This window comes from Vidua chalybeata, chromosome 9 (genome assembly GCF_026979565.1).
Source record: "Vidua chalybeata isolate OUT-0048 chromosome 9, bVidCha1 merged haplotype, whole genome shotgun sequence".
Classification (NCBI taxonomy): domain Eukaryota; kingdom Metazoa; phylum Chordata; class Aves; order Passeriformes; family Viduidae; genus Vidua; species Vidua chalybeata.
In genome coordinates, this window is record NC_071538.1 from 6,233,199 (window position 1) to 6,260,456 (window position 27,258).

The 27,258-nt window shown below is 53.8% G+C and overlaps 1 protein-coding gene and 1 long non-coding RNA gene across 5 annotated transcripts; one reads left to right on the plus strand and one right to left on the minus strand.

The window, feature by feature from the left end:
• Nucleotides 1-366: 366 nt before the first annotated feature.
• On the minus strand, nucleotides 367-13,966 carry AK4 (adenylate kinase 4). Its single transcript, XM_053951012.1, has 5 exons — nucleotides 13,761-13,966; nucleotides 5,880-5,999; nucleotides 4,513-4,685; nucleotides 3,543-3,661; nucleotides 367-2,858 (listed from the first exon to the last, which is right to left on the minus strand). Exons 1-5 carry the CDS (start codon nucleotides 13,903-13,905, stop codon nucleotides 2,744-2,746), a joined length of 672 nt encoding a protein of 223 aa, XP_053806987.1. The 5' UTR covers nucleotides 13,906-13,966; the 3' UTR covers nucleotides 367-2,743.
• Nucleotides 13,967-16,070: 2,104 nt separating this feature from the next.
• LOC128792305 (uncharacterized) lies at nucleotides 16,071-24,579 on the plus strand. 4 transcript variants are annotated; one of them, XR_008432358.1, is made up of 4 exons: nucleotides 16,071-16,164; nucleotides 16,610-16,657; nucleotides 17,841-17,946; nucleotides 24,228-24,579. It is a non-coding gene; the product is annotated as an uncharacterized LOC128792305 (long non-coding RNA). The 4 variants fall into 4 exon arrangements; XR_008432359.1 differs by having other exon boundaries at nucleotides 17,847-17,946; XR_008432361.1 differs by lacking the exon at nucleotides 16,071-16,164 and adding an exon at nucleotides 16,345-16,454.
• The last annotated feature ends 2,679 nt before the right edge of the window (nucleotides 24,580-27,258 follow it).

Consider the following 27,258-nt stretch of genomic DNA (forward strand, 5'->3'; position numbering starts at 1 on the left):
AGGGGGGTGGACTGAGATGGGCTTTGAAGACCCTCCCAGGCTGGGATTCTGGGATTCTGGGATTCTGGGATTCAGTGATTCTGGAATTCTGGGATTCCAGGATAAGGATTGGGGGCCTGGAGCAAATGGCTGCATCTAAACTGCCTTTTTAATCAATGTTTTGGATTATATCAGATAAAGGACCCAAAGAGCTGCACCGTGTCCAAACCCAAAGGCTGAGGGGTTTCCCACCTTCAGGCAGGGATGCTCTGATTCCTCTTCTTCCCCTCTCCTCCTCCTCCTCAGCTCCTACAAAGGAACTCCAGGTCAACACTGCCCTGCTGCCTTGGCAAGGCGTAACCCACACAGACTCTGCCAGCACAGGGATCAGCAGGAGAAAATCTTTATTTACATCTTGAGAGCAGTAACACAGCTGCAGCGATTCACCGGGAAGGAACTCCGGGAAGAAAACTCCGGGAAGAAAACTCGGCGTGACATTCCAGGCGGGAGAGGCTCCTCCCTCCACACAGTATCTCGGGTCAGTACAAAATTGCTGTGGCTTTACAAAAGGTTTGGGGTTCACAGTAAAATACCGAAGGGGAGCACGGCAGGGGCACAGCGAGGGACAAATTCCCTGCTGGAATTTGGTCTCGGAAAATGCAACAGGTCTGGTAGAAAATTCAATCCCAAGGGCTGGATGCATGCACAGCCACGGGATTTCTACACCCATTAGAGGGCTCAAAGCCTGCAAAAGGCATCTGCAGGCCTGTCCTGTGCTGGGCTGCATGGAATTCTCTCTTCAGGAGGAATTTTGCAGGAGGGAGGGAGAGGACACAAGGAGAGGGCAAGGCAAAGCAGGGATCAGCCCCACTGCCTGGCACTCAGCTGTTTTTATATCCTTAAAAAAACCCCTAAAACCTCCTCCCCTCCTGCCCAGAGCTGTTCCAAAGAAAGCAGCACACAGGTTTTGGCTCTTTCTGGATTTGTGTCTAAAACCAGCCCAGACCTTCATCCCAAGGTTGTGGGAAAATCCCAAATCTTTCTGAAATAGGCTTTCATTGCCAGCTGGAAGATTTGCAGCCTCCCAGCACGAGGGCATGGAAAGGCCTCCTGGGACAGCAGTGAGACCTGACAATCCCTTTGCTCCCATCTGGGAAATTCCCACCTGGAGCAGGGTGGGAGCACTTTGGCCTCTCCCCAGGCAGGGGTGAGCAGGGGGGATGTGGGCAGTGATCCCGCTCTGGCTCCACTGGGGAGAGCACCAGGATGAAGCAAATTTTAGGGGATCCTTGGTCAGCACGAGCATGCTCAGCTGGGATGAACAAACCCAGGCAGGAGCTGAAGTTTCACACGTGGAAAAGATCCCTAAAAAATCTGGTCATTCCTCTTTCCCTGCTGTGGGCCACAGGGAAAAGAAAGGAAAAATAAACCCAGGGACATCCAGCAGCAGAAAGGTGCTCTGATTGATCCAAGAGGTGCCAGCAGTGCCAGGTTCCTGCCCTCCTGTGAGCCCTGCTGGCAGAAGCAGAATTCCCTGCAGATCCAGCAGCTCCATGCACAGTTCCCAAAAGGTGATGCTAAAATTCAGCACCTTTTTTTTTGTTTGTTTGTTTTAAACCTTTACGAAAGCACATCTTGCTTTTATATTTCTTCCTTAAATATAGTCTATAAAATAAGGCAACTCGAGGAGACCAGAATTGTCCCCATTGCTCGGGCACTGCATCCTACAAAAAGAGGGTGACAGCACTTCCAGTTGAGAAAAGCCCAGCCCCAACACAATCCAAGGATGCTGTAAGTTGTGGGAAAACACCTGGCCATGGCCCTGGGTGCATCCCAAGGAAGGAAAGATCTCTGGGATTTCATGGGGGGGGAGTCACTTTGCTGGGGGACGCAGCAGGAGCAGCTGAAGGGACCCCCTGGCCAGGGGACCTCGGGGACAAAGGCAGCACAGAAGATGGAATGAGCTGATTTCTCCCCAAAACTGAAGCACACGTGGAGATAAATCTTTGGGAGAAACTCTTAGGACATTGCTATCTTGTAGTATTGAAAGCTATAAACCAGGAAAGCACAAAGGAGTGCAACTCATCCCCAGCCCGGGTCCTGCTGAGTGTCACAGCACTCCATAAAAACCTGTACAGCAGCTTTTTCCAACAGGGAATTCAGCCCTCCCCATGGAAGGAGTACAAGGGAGAGGTTCCTCTCCAAGTTTTTGCCTCTTTTATGTGTATTCATGCTGGAAATGTGATCCTCACATCTCTCAGCTTTGTAGTACACACGTTTTCCACGTTGCTCCCAAAATTCCCACTGGGCTAAGTTGTTGCTTTCTAGAGCTTTATTTCTCTGAGAAATACATTTAATAGAAAATAATTTATAGAGAAAAAAGCCTCAGCCTAGAGAGTCCTCAGCAGAAAATGGTCCTGTGGAGCAACAGGATGGCACATGTGGGCTCAGCCAGGGGTTGGGGCTGGAAAGGGATGGCAAGGACACCATGGCAAAGCTGTGTAAACCTGGAATGACCAATGCCCTGGTCAGCATCACCAGTGCGGGATGGACCACAGGCAGGAAAACTCCATAGCCCCAAAAGAGGGGAAAAAAAACCCTAATTCCAGCAGACTTGACCTTCTAAACAAAGATCTGATCCTGGCTGTGACTGGTACCCACCAATGTCACCCAGTCATGATCACCCAAGCCCAGCACAGCCCTGGCACTGCACTGGGAACCAAATCCAGGATGGAATGAAATCCTGGTGCTTGGCACGAGCTGGTTAGTGCTCCTCCTCCGAGAGGACGGGTGGGATCCTGCTGGACAGCAGGGTGTACACGTAGGGCCAGATCTTGTTGGTCTCTGTGCCAGAGAAGGAGTGAAGGATGCCCCTGCTCCTGGAAAAAAAGGTGGGAGAAGTCAGGAGCAGCCCATCCCAACCAAGGCAGCTTGGACAGGGCTGGGAGCACCCTGGAGGTGTCCCTGCCCATGGCAGGGGATGGAATGGGATGGGCTTTAAGGTCCCTTCCAACCCAAACCGTTTTGGGATTCTGTAATTCTCCCCCTTCCCCTGTAAGGGAAACCTTGGCCCCCCCATGTGCTTAAAAACACTCCTGGGCTTCTATTCCCTTTGAGCAGTGGATTTACCACCCTGCAGCAATCCATCATTCCCAAATTGGCCAGGAACAGCACCCCACAGTTCAGGGAAGAGCAGCCCCACAAGGGGAACAAGCCCTGGAACCCCCCTGGGCTCCCAGCAGATCCATCTGAGCTCCCTTCTCCTGCCCCTTGCCAACCTCCCTGTGCTTCAGCCAAACCCCTCGGGTCCTGGATGGATTTTTCATGGCATGTCCCACCCTGGATCTAGGCCAAAATACCCCTCCCATGTGATGATGCCAGCAGGACCAACAGGAGCTGGGAATTTCTCTGGATCACCCTCCTTCCTCCAAGGGAGGCCCCATCCAGGCTCAGGGCTTGGCCCCACAAACCTGCCAGGGCTCTTTGGGATGTGGGCAGGGGACAAAGAGCCCTGGTGGCTGTTCTGACAGCCCTGCTGTGGTTTCTGCTCACGCCCAACTCACTTGTAGAGCTCTATCACGGGCTTGGCAGCGTCTTTGTACTTCCTGAGGCGCGCAGCCACGGCCTCGGGCCTGTCGTCCTCGCGCTGCACCAGCGGCTCTCCCGTCAGGTCATCCACACCCTGAGGGGACACCAAGCACACAGGGACGTCACCCACCCCATCACCCACCCTGCAGCTGCCAAATGCCTCGACCTGGTGATGCCTCAGGTTTTGGCTTTTATATTTTCCCATTCTGAGCTGCTTTAGTGTGTGGGTCTGGGCTTCACATCAGGGGATGCTGAGCTCTCTGCACAGAGCAGGGACACAAAACAATTCCTGCTCCAGCTGGGCACCAAGGACAAATGACCCAAAGCTCAGGCCCAGGAGCACAAACAGCGTGGGCTGGAGAGAGAAAAACAAGCAGGATGGGAGTGCCTGGGCTAAAGCTGGAATGGGACAATGAACTGCAAGGTGCAAATGGAGCAGAGCTGATCCCAGTGAGAGCCCCCGGGAGCGCTCGTGCATTTTGGGACCATTTTGGTTCCTCTTGGCTGCAGCCCTGGCTGGGCTCTGGTGCTGCCCAAGGTGGATCCATGGAGGAGATCCTTTCCATAAATCCCTGCTTTATTCTGTGACTCTGCCCAGCCTCTGCTCTAGGGCAGCCCACACAAGGCATCACTGTCTGCATCAATCCCGCTTTCCTTGGGAAAGTTTAGCACAATTCCTCAGGAAAGTTTAGCAGAATCCCTCAGGAAAGTTTAGCACAGTTCCTCAGAAAGTTTAGCACAATTCCTCAGAAGGTTTAGCACAGTCCCTCAGGAAGGTTCAGCACAATCCCTCAGAACATTTAGCGCAATTCCTCACGGCGCTCAGCCCTTCCACCCAGGATCGCACGCCCAGAGCTCCTTCATGCTCCCAGCTCCTGCAGAGAAAAGAAACTTTTCCCAAGTTTCCCTTCTGTGGGCGGCTCCAGGCGGCTCCGGGGCTCTCACCTGGGTGTGGGGAGGGTTGAAGTCCATGTTGTAGACCCTGCCGCTGGCGGGGTGCACCCAGCGGGCGCTCAGGCGATCCTTCAGCGTCTCGAAGGGGATGTTCAGGCTGATCACCAGGTCCAGCTCGCAGATCCCATCCAGAGCCTTGGCCTGCCCCAGCGTCCGAGGGAAACCTGGGCGGGCAGGGCACAGGAATGGGCATGAGAGGCTGGCAAGCAGCGAGGATGGAGCCAAACTCATCCCTCAGGCAGCTCCGGAGCTGCAGGCCCAGCCCCGCTGCGGCACAAGCGGTGTGAAAGGCAGGCACCACCATATGGCTCCGAGAAAAAAATAGCTCCTGCAGCAGCAGCAGCTCCCGAAATGTGACACCCGGGGCTCAGGGTGGTGGCTGCTGCCCCTGCACGGGGGCTGGGGGCAGGCAGGAGGGCACAGGCAATGGCAGAACAGGGACGAGTGCCAGAATGACCAGGGAAAACGTGAAGGGAACAGAGTGCTGTGCACAGACTGGGGACAAACTGCTGGTTGATGTGGAGGGCATCAAGGAGACTGCAGTGAAAAGGTCCTGTCCTCCTTGGGACAGCCAGTGAGCAGCTGGAGCAGAGAATTCCAGAATCCCAGATGGTTTGGATAGGAAGGGACTTTAAAGACCACAGGGGAGCCCACAAGAAAGATGGAGAGAGATCTTTTACAAGGGATGGAGGGACAGGACACAGGGAATGGTTCCCACTGCCAGAGGACAGGGATGGATGGGATTTTGGGAAAGAATTGTTCCCTGGGAGGGTGGGCAGGCCCTGGCACAGGTGCCCAGAGCAGCTGTGGCTGCCACATTCCTGGAAGTGTCCAAGGCCAGGTGGGAGCAGCCTGGGACAGTGGGAGGTGTCCCTGCCCATGGCAGGGGTGGCACTGGATGACCTTTAAGGTTTCACCAAATCCAAACCACTCTGGGATTCTTTGATCCTCCTTCCAGCCATGGCCAGGGACCCCAGGCCGTGCCTGTTTGCCCTCAGCATCTCCCATCCCTGCACCTCAGGTGGCTTTTGGGCTGAGATTGAGGAGCTGCTCCACACACACACACACACACACACACACGTGAAGGAGGGAAGAAGTTTTTCCTGGCATGTCTCCAGCCCTGCCCTGCTTTGTGGAACACCCAGCTCCTCTCCCTGCCCTTCCCTTTCCCGGCCACGTGCCAAGGGCTCAGCTGGACACGCACGTGCCGAGGCCAGCGGGAAATGTCCCTGCCAGCAGGTCAGCTCCTGCCTCTCCTCCCACCTCCAGCTCCTGCCTTTTCTCTCTCCTGGGGCTGCCAAACCACCGGGAGCAAGGGAACGTCCCAAAGGGGCTGGGATTTCCCCCTCTGGACTCACCATCGAGCAGCCAGTGCTGCTCCCGCCGCTTCTCCAGCTCGGCCATCATCACGCGCGTGATGACGTGGTCAGGCACCAGGAGGCCTCTCTCGAGGTACTGCTGGGCCAAGGCTCCAGCTTCTGCTCAAGACAAGAAAGAAAAATAGATGAAAAGAAAAAAAAAAATAACATCACGACATTTCCACTTGAAAAATATCACTCCCCCTCAAATTCTGCCTGGCCTCCTCTCTCTGGGAGATTTTTGGCAGCGTCGCTCTGCTCGTGATGGAAAGGCCACACAGTGATTTTGGGGTGGAGGAGTGGGAATTCCTGAGATACCTGAGAGCAGGAACATGCTGGGCCTCAGCCAAGCCCTCAGCTGACAGAGAGAGAAGCCCTGGACGTGCTCCTTTGGTTCAGGAGATGGCTCCCATGTGGGCACAGGTGAGGACTGTCCCAAACACCTGCACCTGCTTCCCATCCCCAGGGCTGGAAGATTTCACAGTCCCCACGTAAGATAAGCTCAGATAAGAAAATGATTCCCAAGATCACATCCTTGAGAACATAACTGTGGTAATTGCAAGGTGAGTGCACGTTCCTGGGCTCCTGCCTGGCTCTCCCACAGCCCTCAGCTTCAGCTGCTTCTGGAAGCTGCAGAGGGACTGGGGACAAGGCAGGGAGGGACAGGACACAGGGAATGGCTCCCAGTGCCAGAGGGCAGGTATGGATGGGACATTGGGAATTGTTCCCTGGGATGTGGGGAGGGGCTGGGATGGAATTCCCAGAGCAGCTGTGGCTGCCCCTGGATCCCTGGCAGTGCCCAAGGCCAGGCTGGACACTGGGACAGTGGGAGGTGTCCCTGACATGCCAGGGGGTGGAACTGGATGAGCTTTAAGGTCTTTTCCAACCCAAACCATTCCATGATGCATGTTTGCTGTGATTTTCTTTCAGCCCCTCAGAAACACAAAGAATACATTTGGAAAATGGAAATATTCTTCATCCCTGTGTGGGACAAGTTCTGCTCCTGCCCCAGGAGAGCTCCAGCCCCTTTCTTCTTGGACCCCATGGACATCTCTTCTGCTGTCTTCCCACAGCAGCAGAAATAGCATTTGTCACCAGAAATGAACAATTCCCTGATCTATTTTTTGCACCCTTTCTGGTGAGGACAGCACATTTCAGCCCTCTCCGAGTGTGAGTCCTCTCTAAAAATAACCCCCAGGATCCTGCACTGGAGGCAGCTCCGGCTCTCCAGGCTGCAGCAAGGTGTCCAAGTGGGCAGCACCTGCACCTGGCTGGGGAGGAATTCCTCAGCTGCAGGAGGGGTTTTTGCAAGATAAACAATTCTTGGAGAGGATTCATCTGTTCTAAGGGAAGAACCAGCCTGGGCAGGGGTCCAGATCTTGGTCCCTCAGTTTGGGAAGGACATTGAGATGCTGGAGCACATCCAGAGGGACAACGAGGCTGGAGAGGGGCTGGGACACAAACCCTGTGAGGAATCACTGAGGGAGCTGGGGGTGCTCAGCCTGGAGAAAAGGAGACTCAGGCTGACCTCAGCTCTCTCCACAGCTCCTGAAAGGTGCCTGTGCTCAGCTGGGCTTGGGCTCTGTCTCCAGGCAGCACTGACAGAGCCAGAGCACACAGGCTCAGGCTGTGCCAAGGGAAATACAGGTTGGATATCAGGAAAAAGCTTTTCCAGAAAGGTGATAAAGTTCTGGAATGGCTGCCCGGGGAGGTGGTGCAGTCCCCATCCCTGGGTGTGTTTAAACAGCCTGCATGTGGCACTGGGTGCCAGGGTTTAGCTGAGGTGCTGGGGCTGGGCTGGACTCCATGATCTTGAAGGTCTCTTCCAACCCAGGGATTCTGTGATTCTGTGAATTCTGTGAACACATCCCCTGGGAACATGGGGATGGGGCACCTGGGCAGGTGGGGCTCCCAGACCAGCCACCCTCCCAGGTTTAACCCAGAATCCAAAGAATCTGCCTGGAAAACGCTCAGATTTTTCCCTGCCGTGTGAGAGGAGTCCTTCTCCTGACAGCAGAAGAAAAGTCCAGCCTCCTTCTCCTTGGAGCAGGGCCAGAAGTGCAGGATGCTGGAATCCAGCATCCAACCTGCCTGGGAGCGGGGCAGCGCTGACTCAGGGCTGAGTCACCGGGATCGCATCCCACCGCCTCCCATCCAGGCAGGAATTCCAGCTGGCAGCGAGAGAAAACACCTTTTCTCAATGACAGCTTCTTTGTCACTGCCCAGGCGTCACCACATTCCCGCCCGGAAAAGCCAAGGACACAGGCATGGAAAAACCACCCTGCGGACTGTGCAAACAGCACGGAGCCCTGAGGGCATCAGCACGATAAAACCGGGGGGTTTTGGGGTTTTTTTAATATTTATTGACGTGGTCTGTGCAGTGCCAGAGGCTGACAGGGAAGGAGCTCGCTGCAGGGCTGGGCTGCTCCGGGGAGGAGCCGGGAGCTGCTGGGCAAGGTCTGGCTGTCACCCGAGGAGGGAGGGACACCCAGGGGCCCCGAGGAGGGATGGACACCCAGGGGACCCGAGGAAGGATGGACATCCAGGGGACCTGAGGAGGGATGGACATCCCAGGAGCTGGGAGAAGCCACACAAGGTCCAGCTGTCACCCGAGGAGGGATAGACATCCAGGGGATCTGAGGAGAGATGGACATCTAGGGGACCCAAAGAGGGATGGACATCCAGGGGACTCGAGGAGGGATGGACATCCAGGGGACCTGAGGAGGGATGGACATCCCAGGAGCTGGGAGAAGCCACACAAGGTCCAGCTGTCACCTGAGGAGGAATGGACACCCAAAGAGGGATGGACATCCAGGGGACCAAGAGCTGCCACACTAGATTTGGCTGTTACCCCAAGGAGGGATGGACATTCAAGGGACCAGGAGTTGCCACACCAGATTTGGCTGTCACCTGAGCAGGCGTGGCCATCCCAGGAGCTGCCACACAAGGCCTGGCTGTCACCCCAAGGAGAGATGGCCATCGCAGGAGCCTGGAGAGGCCACACAAGGTCTGGCTGTCACCTGAGGACAGATGGCCATCCCAGGGAGCAGCTGTGGCTCAGCAGGGCTGCTGGAGCCAGGCCTGGAGCTGCAAGCCAGAAACACCCCGAGCCACAGGCGGGGCTGGGAGCGGAGTGTGGGAACACAGCAGAGCCCCACAGCCCTGCTGCCCCGGGGCTGCAGCTTTCCCACGCCCCAGGACAGAGGGACAGCTCTCCACGGCTCTGCCACGGACAATCCCTGCTGCTCCCTGTCCCCTCCGTGTGTGAAGCTCCTGGAGCTTCTCCCTCCTCCAGAGCCACATCTCCTCTCTCCGAGGAGGTTTGCAGGAAGGACCCGCAGGGCTCTCCAGACCCCCAGGATGTGCTGAGAGCACCCTCCCAACCTCCCAGCCCTTGGGGTTTCTTCCAGGCAGTTTAAACTCCAAATTTAACATTTGCTGTCCCCTTCCCAGCCCCCAGCCCCGTGGAAAACCTCCATTCCAAAGGAGTGTGGGGAGTCCTTCCCGAGCAGGGAGGGAGATCCTGGTCCCCCCACGAGGAGCTGGGGCTCACCCTGTAGCACCGAATGTTGCTGTGGCTGGGTCACAGCGGGGCTGCGGGCTTTACTCTGCAGTTACTCCAGGTAGCAAAGGGCTTTTAGTGTGCTGAGCTCAAACCCAGCCGTACAACTCCTGGTTTAATCCCATGAATCTGTGGCTTTAATCTGCCCTGGAACTCACGGCACTCCCAGCTCCCTGTGGCTCCCCCCACGCGACCTTGAGCTGTCCCCAAGGGACACGTCCCAGCCCCAAGGGACAGCTGATGATGAGAAGAGGTTATCTTTTTGGGATTATTGAAAGAGAAGGGGGTTTAGGTTGTAGTGGTTATATTTTTTTTTATGATTTTATTAATTTTTTTTTAAGATTTTGAAGTAATTTTTAAGAATTGGAGGGTTTTTTTTAATGAATGAGAAATATTGGAGAATTTTAGGGATTATTTGTTGGTTTAATGTGGTGGGTTTTTTTAATTTTAAAATTAATTTTTAATAATAAATAATAAATAATAAAAATTAATTTTTAATAAAAATTAATTTTAGGGGTTAATTAATTAATTTAAAAATTATCTTTTAGGGTTTTTTTTAGGGGTTATTGGTTTATTTAGATAGGATTGTTTGTTTTTTAAGTTAGTTTTAGAGCGGTGAGTGTATTTGTGGTTTTTATTAAAAATTTATTTTTAGCTTTATTTTCTATTGAGATAATAAGGTTTCTTTTTTTTTTTTATTGTAATGGGGTTTTTGAATAATAAAAGGATGCATCATTGCTGGGTTTTTTTTAGGTTTTTTTAATTGTAATTATAGATTTGGTTTGTAGGTATAGAGTGGCATTTTTTTATATCTGTAAGGGTATTTAAGGGATGTGGTATTTGTAAGGTATTTGTAAGGGACATGTCCCAGCCCTGAGGGACGTGTTCCATCCCCAAGGGACGTGTTCCAGCCCCAAGGGACGTGTCCCAGCCCCAAGGGACGTGTCCCAACCCCAGGGGACGTGTCCCAGCCCCAAGGCCAGTCAGCAGCCACGCAGGGCCAGGCTGGAGGAGAAGCTGTTCCCAAACACAGCCCTGGGCAGCCTCCAGAGCCTGCAGCACAACCCTGGACTTTCTCCCTACCCAAAACCTTTCCCAGGAGTTTTTTTTTCCCCGTTATTTAGGCTACAGCAACACAATCTGGAGCTGACAGAGAGGAGGAGCCCTGGGGGTGAATAAGGCACCAGTGCACCACCACAGTGAAACCACAACAGATGTCAGCCCAGGTCTGGGACCTTTTCCCGACACAGGTGCTGCATCCACCCTGCCCTCAGCACCAGGAGGTCATTTTAGGGAGCAGGAGCCTGATGTGGCCCCAAAGTCAGGCTTGCAGGGTGGACAGTGGGGTCTGAAAGGTGCCTGTGCTCACTCAGGTGTGCTATGTCCAGGCAGCACTGACAGAGCCAGAGCACACAGGCTCAGGCTGTGCCAAGGGAAATTCAGGTTGGATATCAGGAAAAGGCTTTTCCAGAAAGGTGATAAAGTTCTGGAATGGCTGCCCGGGGAGGTGGTGCAGTCACCATCCCTGGGTGTGTTTAAACAGCCTGGATGTGGCACTGGGTGCCAGGGTTTAGCTGAGGTGCTGGGGCTGGGCTGGACTCCATGATCTTGAAGGTCTCTTCCAACCCAGGGATCCTGTGAATTCTGTGATTCTGTGAATTCTGTGATCCTGTGAATTCTGTGATTCTGTGAATTATGTCTGGAGGGCAGCAGCCAGGACTGGGAGAGATCCCTGTAGACACACAGGGATACAGCAGGGACCTATGGAAAAGCGAGGGTCTGGCTGCATCCCTGGGCTCAGCTTTGGCCACCAACCAAGCCAGTGTGGCCAGCAAAGGCCACAGTCCATGGGAAAGGTGTGGGAAAGGTGCACAGCCCACACCCCCATGGGAACTTTGTTTTGTGCATGCTTCGGTGGATGCTCACAAAGGAAACCCGTCACAAGGAGGGGACAGGAGCCACTTCTGGCTCCAAGAGAGCACCTGACAGGGAGCAGTGGGACAGACACAAGACCCACAGACCCTCAGCCAAAGCCAGGACAAGCAATTCACTTGTCTGACAAACGAACTGCAGAGTCCTGCTAAGACCTGGGATTGCTGCCAACACCAGAGACAACCACCTGGGCTCCGGGGCAAGTGCTGGCCAAAAAAATGGCTCACCACCCTCCAGCACCCCTGCCTGGCACCAAAACACAGCCTGTAAAGTTTTCCAAGGTGTTACAAAGGCCTTTCCCTACAGCAGAGCAGCCACTTGTTGACAGGCACTAATTAGGAGGCACACGGCTGGGGGCGGATGTGCTTGGGGGTTGCTGGAGCACAGCTCGAAGCCCTGCAGCAGCAGCCGTGCATTCAGCTGCTTCACCTGCCTCAAAAGTGAGTCTTTGTTCCCTGAGACCACCACTACCAGCTCCAGCAGAGGCCTGGAATGCTCTCCATGCTGGGAACTCAGCCTTCCTCCAGCAGCAGGAGCCCCCCACGCCCCTGAGCCCGAACCCTCAGCTGTGGCCACTTCATGCCTGGCAGTGGCCAGCGGGAAAATCCCTGGAGCACTGACACATCAGGCCAAGATCCCTGTAAAAACACAGGGATCGGAGTTGCCTTTGGGATGATGAGTCTGTAATGAGTCTGTTGGTTCTGCAGAGCCCCAGCTCCCCTAAAGCACAAAGCTGGTGACGCAGCCGATAAACTTGGGAAGAGGAGCTGCTTCCACCTCGTTTCCCCCAGAGCACAGTCATGTAACAGCTTGTCCAAGGCAAATAGCAAAAAAAAAAAAAAAAAAAAAACCAAAAACAAACCGCAAAAACAAAAACCAAAAAAACCAAATAACTGGAGTTCACTGAGAGCTCTAACAGAGGCTGAGTCAAAGGTGGGACCCAAATGTCACGCCAGATGAACCAAACCACGGCTGGTTTCCTTCTGAGTAATTTTCCCTGCCTTTCTCCTTGTTGTTTCCTTCTGAATGTACCCAAGACACCTTCAGCTAGCTCTTCTTGCTTCTCAGTGTCCCCAGAGGAGCTCTGTGGCAAGAGCATGGACTGAAAAGTGAAGTTTGGGACAGTCAGTGGTTCAGAGCTCGGCTGTGGCAGTTCCTGGCTGGGCACTGTGCTGCCCCTCTCCACACGCTGCACCTCTGCTTGCTTTTCAGCCCTGCTTTCTGTCCTTCAGCCAAAGCTCTCATCAAGATTTTCCGAATTTTCAGCCTCCCTCTAAAGAAAACATTATTGTCCTTTTTATTTACAAAAGGAAATCTGGGTATTTTCACATGAGTGACCAGCGCAGAGCTATGTGCAACGCCCATGTCGGACCACGCACCTCTCCAAAACTTTACCTTCCCTAATTTTCCTCCCTATTTTTGCCATCCTTCTAAAATAGAAATCACTTCCAATTCCTCTCGGCTTGTTTTGCATCGACGCCGTTTCACCGTTCCCCTGCCCGGTGAGTCAGCTTCCCCCCCCCGGGTCGGTCTTTCACACATTAGCAGAGGAGAGAAGGAAGTGTTGGGAAAAGAAACGCGCCGGGATTGCCCAATCCTGCCGAGCCTCGCCTGGACCAGGAGCCCCTCGCCGGCCGAGGGACACAGGCACGGCACATCCCAGCTCCCAGGGGTTTGGGTTTGGATGTCGGACGCGGGACAGGCAGCACGGCCCTGCCTGGGGGCTGCCAGCCCTAAAAGCCGGGTTTCCAGGGGTGACTGTGCGAGGTGGGTGCTGACAGCCATCCCCTGCCGCGCTCCCCGCTCCTGGGACCCGGCCAGAGCAGCCGGTGATATTCCCGGCAGGTTTTCCCTCTGGAAAAATGCTCGTTCCCAGTCCATCCCTGCCGCCGTGGGAATGCCGCAGCATTCCAGCCATCTGCCATCCATCCCCGGCCACCCCCTGGGGCAGGATGCGGTTATTGGTGACAGCGCACGCCCCGAGCCCCCGGACAGCGCCGGGGCCAGGTGGGGTCTTCACACCGCCCTCTCCGGAGCCGCGATCACCCCGCACAGCGAGAATAATCCCACCGCACATCCACGGCACCCCGCGGCTTCAGATCCCGCTTTTCCCCAGCGGCTCCCTGAGCTCCGGCAGGAAGGAGCAGGCGATGAATGAGCTGTGCCAAATCCTCGCGAAGAAAACAACCTGTGGTGCACCCGCCGCGGAGACGGATCCCCATCCATCCCCAGCTCCATCCCACCCCCATCTCCGTCCGCATCCCCACCCCGTGCTCCTCCCCGCCCCGTCCCGGCGCTGCCCCGCCGGAGATGCGCGGGCAGGGACCCCCCGCTCCCGCTCCCGCTCCCGGTCCCGGTCCCGACGGGGCGGCCCCGCGGGCACTCACCACCGCCGCCGCCGAGGCTCTCCCGCAGGAACTGCCCGCTGGAGAGGTGCTGGAGCCCGAAGCTGCGGGCGATCCTCTCGCACACCGTGCCCTTGCCCGAGCCGGGGGGGCCGAGCACCACGGCCCGCAGCAGCTTGGAGGCCATGGCCGGCTGCCGGCGCCGGAGCGCTGCGGGGCAGGACACGCGTCAGCCGCCCCGGCCGCGCTCCCCCCGCACCGCCCGGACACATCAGCAGGGCGGGGGGACCCCGCGGCCGCTCCCCCCGCGCCGCCCGCCCGCCCCTTCGGGCCGCGGCACCCTGGGATTTGTAGTCCCGGAGCCGCCCGCGCATCCCCCCGGCCCGACGGGGCCCCCGCGGCTCCGCACGCCCCGGCCCGGCGCGTCCCGGTTCGCTGCATCCCGGCCCGGCGCATCCCGCTCCGGCACGTCCCGGCTCGCTGCATCCCGGCTCCCCGAGCCGCGCCGCCCGTGGAAGCGGCTCCCGGGGCACGTCCCGCACGCCCCGCACGGCCGTGCCCGCTGGGAGCCGGGGGGACCCGCGGGGCACCGCGACCACCGGGGCGGCCACCGGCTGCGGCCGGCGGGCACAACCCGCTGCGGACGGGCGGAAAACGCGAGGGTGCGAGCTGTGGATGCACAGCTGGAAAAGCACAGCCCGGGAATGTACAACCTGTGGATGCACAGCTGGAAAAGCACAGCCCGGGGAGGTACAGCCTGTGGATGGCACACACACACACACACACACACACACACACACGGAGCCTGGAGGTGTGCACAGCCTGCCAACAGCCTGGCACCGCTCAGCCCGCCGTGCCCAGGGGCTGCTCGGCGCTGGTGACACCGCGGCGGGTGTCTGTGTCACTCGCTGTGCGTCTGTGTCACCGTGTGTGTTCGTGACACTCGCTGTGTGTCTGTGTGTGACTCTCCCTGCGTGTGTGGCTCTGCGGGTGCCGCTCCTTGTGTGTGCGTGTGTCACTGCGTGTGTTCTGTGTGTGTGTGTGTCCCTTCCTCGGTGCATATGTCACTCCCTCTCTGTCTGTGTGTGAGTGTCACTGTGCGTGTGTCACTGTCACTGTGCGTGTGTCATTGTGTCACTGTGTCACTGTGTGTGTGTCACTGTGCGTGTGTCACTGTGCGTGTGTCACTGTGTGTGTGTCACTGTCACTGTGCATGTGTCACTGTGCGTGTGTCACTGTGTGTCACTGTCTGTCACTGTGCGTGTGTCACTGTGCGTGTGTCACTGTCTGTCACTGTGCGTGTCACTGTGCGTGTGTCGCTGTGTGTCACTGTGTGTGTGTCACTGTGCGTGTGTCACTGTCACTGTGCGTGTGTCATTGTGTCACTGTGTCACTGTGTGTGTGTCACTGTGCGTGTATCACTGTGTGTGTGTCACTGTGAGTGTGTCACTGTGTGTCACTGTGTGTGTATCACTGTGTGTGTCACTGTGTGTCACTGTCTGTCACTGTGTGTGTGTCACTGTGTGTGTCACTGTGTGTCACTGTCTGTCACTGTGTGTCACTGTCTGTCACTGTGCGTGTGTCACTGTGCGTGTATCACTGTGTGTGTCACTGTCTGTGTCACTGTGCGTGTGTCACTGTCACTGTGCGTGTGTCATTGTGTCACTGTGTCACTGTGTGTGTGTCACTGTGCGTGTGTCACTGTGTGTGTGTCACTGTGAGTGTGTCACTGTGTGTCACTGTGTGTGTATCACTGTGTGTGTCACTGTGTGTCACTGTCTGCCACTCTGTGTGTGTCACTGTGCGTGTGTCACTGTGTGTGTCACTGTGTGTCACTGTGCGTGTGTCACTGTGTGTGTCACTGTGTGTCACTGTCTGTCACTGTGCGTGTGTCACTGTGTGTGTCACTGTGTGTCACTGTGTGTCACTGTGCGTGTGTCACTGTGTGTGTCACTGTGTGTCACTGTCTGTCACTGTGTGTGTGTCACTGTGTGTGTCACTGTGTGTCACTGTCTGTCACTGTGTGTCACTGTCTGTCACTGTGCGTGTGTCACTGTGCGTGTGTCACTGTGTGTGTCACTGTGTGTCACTGTCTGTCACTGTGCGTGTGCCACCGCGTCTGTCACTGTCCGTGTCACTGTCCGTGTCACTCCCCGCGCTGTCCCGGCGGTCACGGCCCCGTTTCCGCACCGTGCCCGTGCCCGAGCCCGGCGCGCGCCCCCGCGGGTGCCGCCGTGCCCGCGCTCGGGGGCGCGCGCCGCTCCCCGGCTCTTCCAACCGCCCCCCCCGCCGCCCGCCCGCGCGCGCGCCCCCGCGCCGCCCCCGGAAGCGGGCGCGGGTCACGTGGGCGCGCGGCGCTGCCATAAACACGGCAAGATGGCGGCGCTCACGCCGCCCGCCCGCCCGTGCTGCGTCATGTCGCGCCCCGGCCCCGCCGCGCCCGCAGGTGGGTCCGGCCCGGCGCGGCCCCGGGCACCGCGGGGTGGGCGGCGGGGGGGCGCGGGGCCGGCGGCGCCGGGCGCGGCGCTACCCCGTGGCGCACTCGCATTTTCGGGGGGTGCGCGGGCGGGGCCGCCGCCCCCCCCCCCCCTGCCCCGGGCGGGTCCCGGCGCTCCTGAGGGGCGAGCGGGGCGGGGGGCGCTCGGCGGGCATTGGGGGGTGCCCGTCCCGTCCCGTCCCCTCCCGTCCGTCCCATCCCGCGGGTGCTTCCCCGGCTTTCCCCCCTCGCCGTTCCAGGTAAGCTCGGGGAGCGCCCTGGGAGCGAAGTTGGGAGGGAGCGGCGGGGGCGGCCCGGGCCCCGCCGGGCTCCGCCGCCCCTCAGCGCGGCCGTGTCACCGCCCGGCACGCCGCTGCATGCCCGTGACCAGGTGTTTGTGCTCTTCCCTCTTCAGGCTCGCCGGGATTTGTGTTCGAAGCGCGCTGGGGAAGATGGAGATGAGGTTTGTTCCCCTCACGAGCCCGGGCGGGGTGAGCGCAGCTCGCAGCGCCGCGGGATCCTCGGCCCGTGCAGGGGTGGGGAGGGACAAGCCCCGGGGCTGTGGGCAGGGAACGTCCCCAGTGCCATCGCTGGGATGCTGAAGGAATTGTGGTTCCCATGAAACAACTGCAAAAATACCACCGGCCCCAAAGGGGCAGGAGGTGGAACTGGAGTTTAAAAACCGACCAGGCCAACTTAAACGGGTTTTGAAGGTGAGAACTGGCAGCAAACACTGGAAACTGGAGGGTTTTATTTAAAAGTGTTTGGAAATTTGCAGGACCTTAGCAATAACAAGAACAAAAATGTGTGCTGGACTCCAAAACTAATGCGGACTTTGCTATAAAAAAGGTGTTTTTTTCCAGATAAATGGAGAACCTACTTGAGATTTCTGCATTAGGTCTGTGTAGCTTTAGTCTGGCTGAAGCAAAGCAAAAATCAGTGTATGTGTGTGTGTGTGAGATGCAAGACAACAAACTGTATTTGTACTGGGGGAAGAGCTGGATCCTCCAGAGAAAATGGCATCAGCCCTTGGAACACGGCTGTGACTCTGCGGTGCCAGAGGGTGCTGGGGAGGAATTGTTCACCCTCTCCTTTTAAAACCCTGATAAGGAACTGCTGGAGCACGAGTAAAATCCTGATAGAGTGATCAAAGTATGCTTGAATTGCAAAGCAGTGATTCTTCTCTCATCACCTCAGCCTGTGAGATGTAGAATTCCCAACCCCACACTTAAGCCATGCTGAAATCAGTAGAATTCCTCACCTGGAATACCAATGCTGGTGTGAAAACACCTGGGAGTGAGAGCCAAGGGCTCGTTGCTCATGCAGCTCCTTTCCTTTTCAAAACCCACCCTTGCACGGCCAGAATCCATTAATATTTTTAGCAAGTTTTTGTTGTGCTTTCCTAGCAACAGCCAATTCCTTAATGATTAATCCCCAAACGGTGGCAAATCTGCAAGTTTGGGGATGCATGCTGAAGTCATCTGTGCTGCCTGACGTCAGCATTGCATAATCTGTTGACTGTCCCCTTTTTATGTAATGTATGTTTGGAGTTTGTTCGAAAATGTGCAAATGTTTTTTTTTTTTTTTTTTCCCCTGCGTGCTGCTCCTCCGGTATTCCACGTTTGCCTCTCCATTGCCCTCTGGAGTTGCAGACTTGTAAGGCAGCGTTTTCATGGCTGGATCCAGCCGAGTGCTTTGTGTTTCTCTCTTAAAAACAGCCTCTGGAACATCTCAGCACCTTCTCTTTGCCAGGTGAGTTATTTAGAGTCTTAAAAAAAAAAAAACAAAACAATTTTTGGAATTCCTGCTTCCTGTGCTGCTCCATCAGCGTCATAAATGGACTTTTATTGGAAACTTAGTAACACATTAACTTTGGCACCGTGAAACCGTTGTGTTTTTTTTAAACTCATTTCAGAACTTGATGTGTCCAATTCCCTCAGGCAACGTGGGGGTGGTAGAAATAATTTTGGGATGTTTTCAGGAATGCCTGGTTTTAGGGAAGAAAAAAACCAAGAGGGGGTAAAGTTGTAGAAATACACAACAAAGTGTGGGGGGTGGAGATAGTCCCATGATCTTTTCAGCAGTGCCTGTTTTTAAGGAAGAAAAAAAAACAACGGTGGGGAGTAAATACAGGTTGATGGAAGCTTGTAATTCAACTAATTAGTGGGATTGTGTATTTCAAATGTTTTTAGGTGGATTTGATGACCTAAAAATGCCAACTGGGGCACCTGGAGGCTGCTCCCTGTGAGCACAGCTGGCACTGGGAGCTGCTCCCCTCGGAGGGCACGGCAAGGATCAGCCCTGCTGGCTCTGGAGACACACGTGCCAAACTCCAGAGGAGCCCAGTGAAGGCGTGGGATGGGCTGGGGAATCCCAGCTCCTGGAAAACCAGGCAGCGGGAGCCCGGCGGGCTCAGGGCACGGTGCCGGTGCCACCCCTGGGGTTGGTGCCGCCGTCGGGGCCGTGCCCGCGGTGATCCCGCTGTCCCAGAGTGGCTCCAGCAGCTTTCCTGGCTGGCTGCCACTGTCCCACTGCTCCCTGACACCCAACACTCGGGCAGCATGAGCCAAGTGCTGCTGGCTGGCTGGGTTTAAGGGGGAGGAAGGGCTGTCCCCTCTAGGAGGGGTGGTTACTCTTTCTCCGTTAAATCCAGCGTGGGTGGATTTGCCCAGAAGGAGCTGCTGCTTAAAACCACTCAGAAGCCACCATGGTCATTAAGATTTAACGCTAATTATGTGGATAATTTCCTGGAGTGAACCTCAGCTGCAAAGCCACTTGTGTTAAGGCCTCCTGAGGCTTTCACCCGTGGGGTGAGGCGGGGTTTTTGGGACACTGAGGGAGGAGGACACCGAGGACTCGGCGGTGCCACGGAGGGGCCAATGACTGCCAGGCTGCCCTGGCTCAGTTATCACAGTGCTGATGCTGTCTCTTGTAAAGGTACAGTACTGTGATAACTGAAGGATGGCAGCCATCTGAGCTTCACGGCACCCTGGGGCCACCAGAGCCACCACTGCTCCGCTGGAGTGTGCTCGTTTCACCTGGAACCCTCGGCATGAAGGTTTGTTTCAATAAAATATTACACACTCTGCCTCGTTATTGGCTGTTTGGTCTCGGGAGGGGCTTCCAGAAATGCTGTGCTCTGGAAGTGCTCAGAAATGGTTCCCAAAGCAGGGTCCTGTGCAGCCTGGTGGATATTAAATAACAGACAGGCCCCTCGGTGGGGTTACTTGGTAACAGAACAAATTATTCTGTAGCAATGGAGAAAATGCAGCCCTTCTGAGATACTTTTTAATATTTTTTTGTTAGGATACCACAGTCTTGGCTGGTTACAGTAACTCAGAGGTCTCTACGTGGAAATTAGTGTTGGGAAACGGGTTCTTTCCGGCAGTGAGTTACTGGTGGATCGGGGACATCCCTTACAGGGTTTCCTCGGAGCTTCTCTGCTCTGTGAGTGGGAGACTGAATTTCCTGGGTCATTTTTACAGCAGTGTCATCAAAATCCCTGGAAATGAAGTGGTTTTCAGGGAGCCAGTGCTGATCTTTGTGCCGAGTTAACTCTGCAGTGCTGGGACACGACAGCAGAGGGGCCCCGCGGGCCGGCTTGTGGTGGGAGTGTGAAATCTCAAGATTTTTGCATAAAGTAACCGGAACCCTGCAGAAATGTCCGTGCAGTGCCCGTTTTCCAGATTCCTGCCCTTCCCCGAGGAGCTGGTGGCATTCAGGCTGCCGAGGCTGATGCAGCACTTTCCAGAGGTCACTATTTACTCTCCATCCTATCATTCAGTGTGGTCATTGACCCAGTGCTGTTTAGAAATTCTTCTTTCTGGGCTGGATAATTCTTGTCCAGCAGGGCTTTGCCCTGTGCTTCCCTGTTGCTCAGGGGAGAGGACAGGGATTAGCCCCGAGACGGTAAGAAGATGGTTTTTCATTTCCTTGCTGCTCACTGGAAGTTTCTGGGGCCAGCCTGGCAGGGTCAGGGCTGTGCAGACCTGATGGAACATTTTGCCAGCCTGCGTCACTTAAAGGGGGGAAATTCTTACTGGTGCTGTGACAGAAGCTCGAGGCTGCTTCTGGAGGATGGCTCTGCCTCACCAGAAACTGCAAATAATAAAAAAACCCATCCTGCTACCAAGAGCTGAAATTCTGGGTTAAAATCTGAGCAGAGTCAACCCTCAGCTTCCACTTTCCAAAGGTTACAGGCGTCTCTTCATCAGGCAGGAATGTGCTTATCCCAAAAAGGAGCAGTGGCCATCTCTGTACTGGCTGTCCCACAGCAGCACTGCTGTGCTCCTCCTTCCTGTGCCATGCTCCCATTCCAGGATGGACAGGAGAGAGGAGGAGCTCTGGGATCCTGGCCATGGGAGCGTTTGAAAGCTGCCCAGGGCTCTCTTTTTACCCATTTCAGAATGCAGCAGGTGCTCAGGGAATGTGCATCCCCTTTCCTGGGAGAAAGGCAGGTGCATCCAGCCAGGTGCTCATGGTGCTGCCCCAGGGACAGCTCAGGTGCTTCCTGATGGAAATAGCGTGGTGGTGACTCCCTGCAGAAACCATCAAGTTCTTTCCTGCCCACGGAAGCAAGATAAGTGCTCAGAGGCAGATCCCAGGTTTGTTATGGATCGGATCCAAGGAGTACAGTTGCTCACCTGCCCAGCCAAGGCTCAGGTTTGAGGTTAAATACCAACCCGTGCCCTTTGTAGGGTCGTGCAGTGGAGCTGTGCATGGCACACTTGTGTGGGGCTGCTGAACAGGGCACGGAGCCCGCCTGGTGACTGGTGCCTCATTTCCTGTCACAACAAGCACAGCCTGGCATGGCACAGGAACTGAAGCACTGGCTGTGCCTCGGGGCAGCACCTCACTAGTCAGATTTACTGGAATTTATCTCCCTCTCTAGCTCAGTGGCAGAGTCCCTCTCTTTTTCCTGTAGCTTCCTACTGATATGGGAATGGGACAGACTGGTGGGTTTGCTGTCCAAACACTGCTGCACATGAGAAATGCAACTCTCAGAGTCTCTTTTACCACTGGAGCACTTCCTCCTACCAGCGTGTTAAAGCAAGCCATAAACAACCTGCTTCCAGTGGTACAGAAACAAGATCCATCCTCTGTCTGCTGAAGCTGTCTGTGATTCCTGGGATTGATCCCAAGGCAAGGCAGTTTCTCGTGCTGCGTCTCAGCTGCCGTTCCAGACGGGTCTGTTCCTACCCAGCGGTTCTCAGGCTCTTGCATCAGAAAGTCCCTTTTCCCATCTGGACTCTGCTGCCTTCCCACCCACGTTCCACGTGGGGAGAGGAGCACTTCTGCTCCTGGGATGTCTCCTTGGGGCTGTGAGGCTGCAGACTGGAACGGCTGCTCTGCTCCTGGCTCCCAGCCTCAGCTCAGCCTTTTGAGGGTGGGAGCTGCTGCTTGGAGCAATCTGGCCCTTCTGACAGCAGCAGGATTAAAGGCATCCATTGTCTGCAGCCCTTGGAACCAGGTGAAGATATTGCCTTTCCCCAAAATATCCTTTTTTCGCCCCAAATGTACCTTCTGTTGCTGTTGGACTGAAATAAGAAGAATCCTTCCCAACAGAGCTTCAAGCACTCAGCCATTTCAAAGTCCAGCAGTGCCGTGTATGAGTCAGACTGTTTTAATTGCTGCTTATTTAGATTTTCTCCAGCTTAGTGCAGACACTTGAACTTTAACCCAGACCTTCGTGATTAAACATCTTTACAAACCCAGCTGCCTACTTGCAATGTCCCCATGCAAATATTAGATATACCAGAAAGCAGCTTGTGTTTATGTCTGATTAATTCCTCAGTGTGAGCCTGGAGATGTTGGACAATGTGGAATGAACTCTGCTGAAGTCTGTCTGTACTGTCCTGGTTTTCCCTGGAATTGGGAAAAGCGGTGCCCAGGAGCAGTGTGTGAACAGAGGGTGACACAATCCCTTCTCCTTTCTCCTTAAGATATTTCTGCTTCTATCTCACATATTGGAAACAGCTGCTTGCTGAGTTGTTGGATTATATGTAAACCCTGCATTTTGTCATTAGCTTGATTCACCAAGGGAAACTGTGACTTTATTTGATGGCTGATCAGGGACAAAAGTACTCAGCAGGAGCTGAGTGTTCCAGTGTGTTGTGATATCAAAGTTACTGCTGTAATTGCTGCATTTGGGCAGATGAGGAAGCCAAGATTGCAGAGTTTGGTACATAATTTGCTCTTCATAAAATTTCACAGAAGCAGGAGAGGTGCACAGACCCACATGTGGATTAATATACTCTTATACAAGGTCTTTAATTGATCTTGGGCAAATGTTCTAATTTTTCTGGGAGTGGAAAGACCCCTCTGCTCCAAGGGGCTTTGGCTCCCAGCTGTGCTTCAGTTCATAGGCGAAGTTAGAATTCAAATCTCAAGTTCCCCTTTGACTTCAAGGGGCCAAGAGCTGCACTTTGGGGTTTGTGATGCACAGGGATGTGCATCTGCCACTGGAAAAAGCCTCTTTCAACTAGAGCAGAAAAATACGAGGCTGCTCAGGGTTTTCCCTGGATCTTCTGAAGTCAGGCACTGCAGCCTCACCCATGGCTCAGGACATAGCAGTCCCCAAGTCTGTGCCACACAGGGTCACCTTAAATTAAGGCAAATTTGCTCAGATTAGGTGCTGGACAGCAGTGCCAGGGAGCTCAGAGCTGCAGCCTGTGGGGCAGGAGGGGTGGAGAGGGCAGGGTGTTGTTGGTGCTCCCTCTGCCTCCTCCTCTCCATGGTGAATGCCAGAGCTCTATCGACTGCCCTCCCTTTGAATGAACTCCAGGAGCAGGCAGAGTACACGGGATAATTCAGGACAGACACGTGTTTAAATATTTGCACAAGCCTCAGATTCCTCCTGCCTGAAAATAAGACTGGCAGAGAGCAAATGATTCCTGTTCGAGGTGTTGATTCCAGCAGAGCTGTGGAGCCCATCCCAGCAGCCAGGACCCCATCCATGGGTCTCATCCCTGCTGCTGGGACCAGCCTGGGGCTGAGGGTGGTGGGAACTTCAAGGCCACGAGTTGAGGGCTGCACAAACAAGGGCAGCACCAGCACAGGCAGGTTTGGTCTGGTGGTGGCAAAGAAAGGGAAAGGGCTGGTAGAGGAGCAGGGGAGGTCAGTGAGCATCAGTGGTTTAACTGGAACAGGGAGAGCTGTTTTCCTTGATGGGAGTCTTTTTTAAAATAAGGACAGCATGACTGCATGATAACACACAAAAAGGTGACAGTGTTGGAGCAGATTCTTCCAGAGGGAAGTGGATGAGGAGTCAATCCCTCTGCCATGGAAGCACAGGCTGTGCTGGATGAGATGGACACAAGTCACAGAGACAACGTGAGAAGCTCCAACAGGCTGTTCCTGGTTTGGTGTGTTCCGTGTGCTCACATTCCCAGAGTGATAAAAAAGTCATGTGTTTGCTTGAGCAAAATCTTCTCCCTGTGCAGAACATCCACATCTCCTGCATCCAAAGCCTTGCTGCATCCTGGTTTGAAATGGATCCCGGGGACTCTGGAAATGCAAATTTCCAGAGGTTTATTGCTAATGAAGCCTAATTAATTTTGGATGTAAATGTGCCAAGCTTCTGCAGTTGTGTGCAGCCCCATTAAAGGAAAACTCACAGTGGTTTTATCTGAAAGTTATCAGAGGAACAGGGTCTGTTTAGTTCCTTCTCTGACTGTGGATTTCTCCCTTCTTCACCTCTTGAACTCAGCTAAGTTAAAGGAAATGTCACAGCCTTTTAAAACAGCTGCCTGAAATATAAGAGGAAATGAGGAAAACTGAGAGATGGGAGAAAATTCCTACACTGCTCCCCACCTCCATAGGTTTTGTGGACTGGAATAGTAACTTCAGCTATTTCCATCAGATTTTGTGTTGCAGTCTGGATGTTCTCAGTAGGTTTGAAACCCATATTCAAGTGCACTGTGACAATTCTCCTCTTAATGTGGCCATTTAAAGGCCACCCAGGGTGACAGAGACCAGCCAGAACATCACATTCCTCTAAGATCCCTGACACTTTCTTTTTTCCCTTCCCACAGCAGCCACGTGGTCCTGCTGACTCCATTCAACCAGCACAGCTGAACTGGGGCACTCAGCTCATCCTTAATGGGAAAATACTCCACTTTCCTCCAGATTTGGAGCTTCTTTGCCATCCTGCCTGGATTTCTGAACCCTCTGTGCCATTATGAACAACACCCTTCCTGGAAACACAACCTTAATTGCCAATGTCCTTATGGCAGAGGGAGGGGGAATATGGTAAATCCCACCTCAAACTGCTGCTTTATAACCCAGAGTAAGGAATTGTAATTTCCAAAAGTGCACATGAGGAAAACAGCAGCAGCAGAGTGAGCCTTGGAATTTGTCCAGGCATTAAAGATTTTAGAAATGCTACGTGTTCTGTGTCACGTGTGTCCCCCTGAATGGGACAGGGAACCTGGACAGTGCTGGGCATGACCTGAGAAATGCCCCAACCAGCTACACGAACTCTGGGGTGTGTGGACAGAGAGGGACATAATCAATATTGAATCATTTTGGTGACAAACGTGGCATTTCCAATCTGAAAATATTTAATTATTGCTCAGGTTGAGGTGACTGCTCTGCTTTGTGCCTCCTTACCAGCACACTCCACTTCCAGTAAGTGCTAAACTTGCCCTTATGAAACCCAGCTGTTGCACATAAGCTTTTTCTGGGATATATATATATCTCTCCCAGAAAAAAAAAATCCATATATATCCATAAATATCTGTGGACAGGGAGTCAGCATCGTCTAGCTCCAGTGGTGTGGCTGGCAGGCAGCCAGGCAGCAAGTGGGTACCTGTGAGCTGTGCCAGCAGCAAGCTCATCCTTCTGGAAAGGGCTCTGCTGGGAAGTGGATGAGCTCAAGAAAATGCATTTGAGCTTCTGGGCAGTATTGATTTGTCTTGATGTATTTTATTCATCTGCTTGAAGCACAATAAAAACGTGCTGGTGGAAGGAGTTGGAGTTCAGGGGAGGGGGAGCCAGAAGTGGGGTTTGGAGCTGGCCACCATCACCATCTTCCTCCACTGCAACTGCTCTAGAGCTCTACACAAACCCAGTTTCTGCTTCCCAGCAAGGCAGCAGAAGGGATATTTTTCAGCAGAGAAATCCGGGGTGGGGAAATGAAAATAAAACTGTTGGTTTGGTGTAAGAACAATGAAGAACCAGAGAGATGGCAACGGGAAAAAGCAGACAGTGAAGGCAAGCAGCAACACGAACACGCCTGCTGCAGGGCTGGGACACGGCAGCAGCACCTTCACACTCCCCAGCTTGGAGCAAAGTGAGCGAACTCATCCCCCTGGCCAGGAAAGTTGGGAATTTGAGCTCCTGTTCCACCTCCCACCCACGGCTCTGGCAGCTCGCTGCAGCCTGCCCAGGAAATCCCCCTGCAGCTGTGGCACCCTGGGAACCAGGGCTGCTCTGGCTGCACAAAATCTAATCTCTGTTTTGCCAAGTACCCTTGGACCACATACATGAAGTAGCTCTCCTTCCCCAAACTGAGATTATTAGCTTTCAAAAAAAGGCTTGGGCACCATGTTTAGAAGTAGTTAATTACTCGGAAGCAATTCACACCTTCCCCGGCGTCTCAAAATAAATTCTTTTGCTTGCTTTTCCAAGCAGAGCTCTTTGAAAACCGTGTCACCGGCGGGGTTTCACGCATGTTCTGTGAGCACAGGAAGCTGAAGATAAATTCAGCAACAGATCAGATGTAAAGAACTTGTGCACTTGGCTATTTATACACTCCACGAGCAGCCAGGGGCCCCACGGGCTCGGAGGTGTTCCGTGGGGATGGGGTGCAGGGGTACCCAAAATCCCAGCTGAAGGGCTGCTTTGGAGCACCCAGGGTTTGGTCGGGTGATCCCCTCCTCCTGCTCCTCCTGGCCCTGCATTCTGGCTGCTCCCCATCCTCCAGCACGGGGAGAAGCAAAAATATAATTCGTGAAATGATTTCTAATTTCCACAGCGCTCTGCAGAAGCGTGCGAGGGCACAGAGTTGTTCTCAGAATGCTTTCAAATCCTACTACAGGTTAAGGAATTTTACATCTCCTTTTACTCATCTCTGACTTCATTGCATCCTCCTGAATTTTGCTGATACGAGTGAGGAGAACCAGGCCCCAGAGTTACCGCCAGGAACAGATCAATGACAAACTGGAACCACTTAGAGAGTGTTAAATCATCTTTATATAAAAGTTCTGTCAATCCCAAGCTGATGCCATCAGTGACTTAAAGCACTTTACCGTATGCCCCTCACTGCAACTTGAAATACAACTTAAAAAAAGAGCTTTTAAAACATTTAAACTGTTTAAAGTGATGTAGAATTAACCTATTTCAGAGGGAAAGGTGAAGCTTGAAATCAAACTGCAGAGTGGATGAGTAAAGGATAATCCATGCATCTATTCCTCTCTCTTCTTTAAAGAAGGCTACAAGAGGAAATTTGTTGGAATTTAGTTTGATTTTTAAACCACAAATACCAAGACAGTCAGATCTCATCTTCTGTATTTTGCCTCTTATTTTTTTGGTGGAAAATATCAGTGCATCCTGGAATTTGCAAAATAAAAAAGGATGTAAGATACAAAATAATTCTTCAGATGTGTCACTGCACCCCGGTACTTAGAGGGGAAAAAAAAGGTTTATTTTTCTTTATTTACTTTTCTGCAGCTCTTTGCAAGCCTATTCTCCTTCTAAGCAAGAAACAAAGCCACAATTACAGATGATTAATTCCTTAGAGAAAACTACTTTAAGAGTTTTAATACAAAATTGCATCCTTCCTATAGGCTGGAATGTTGTGGTAAACACAGACAATTTTGGGTATAGGTTGGAAATGTCCCCCTGTTATTAACATAGTTCTTGGAGGAATTTTTAGAAGCACATTGATTTCATCCCAGTTTCATGTCACAGAACAACCAGCAGTGTCCCAAAATCAAGGAAATGAAGGCAAAAGCTCACATAGCAGACAGGACTGGGAGACTGAACATTCAATTTCAGTGAAATCCAAGTGCCAAAGCAGCTCAGCCCCTGCTTTTTTTTTAAGGTGAGGTGTGTGTGAATTTA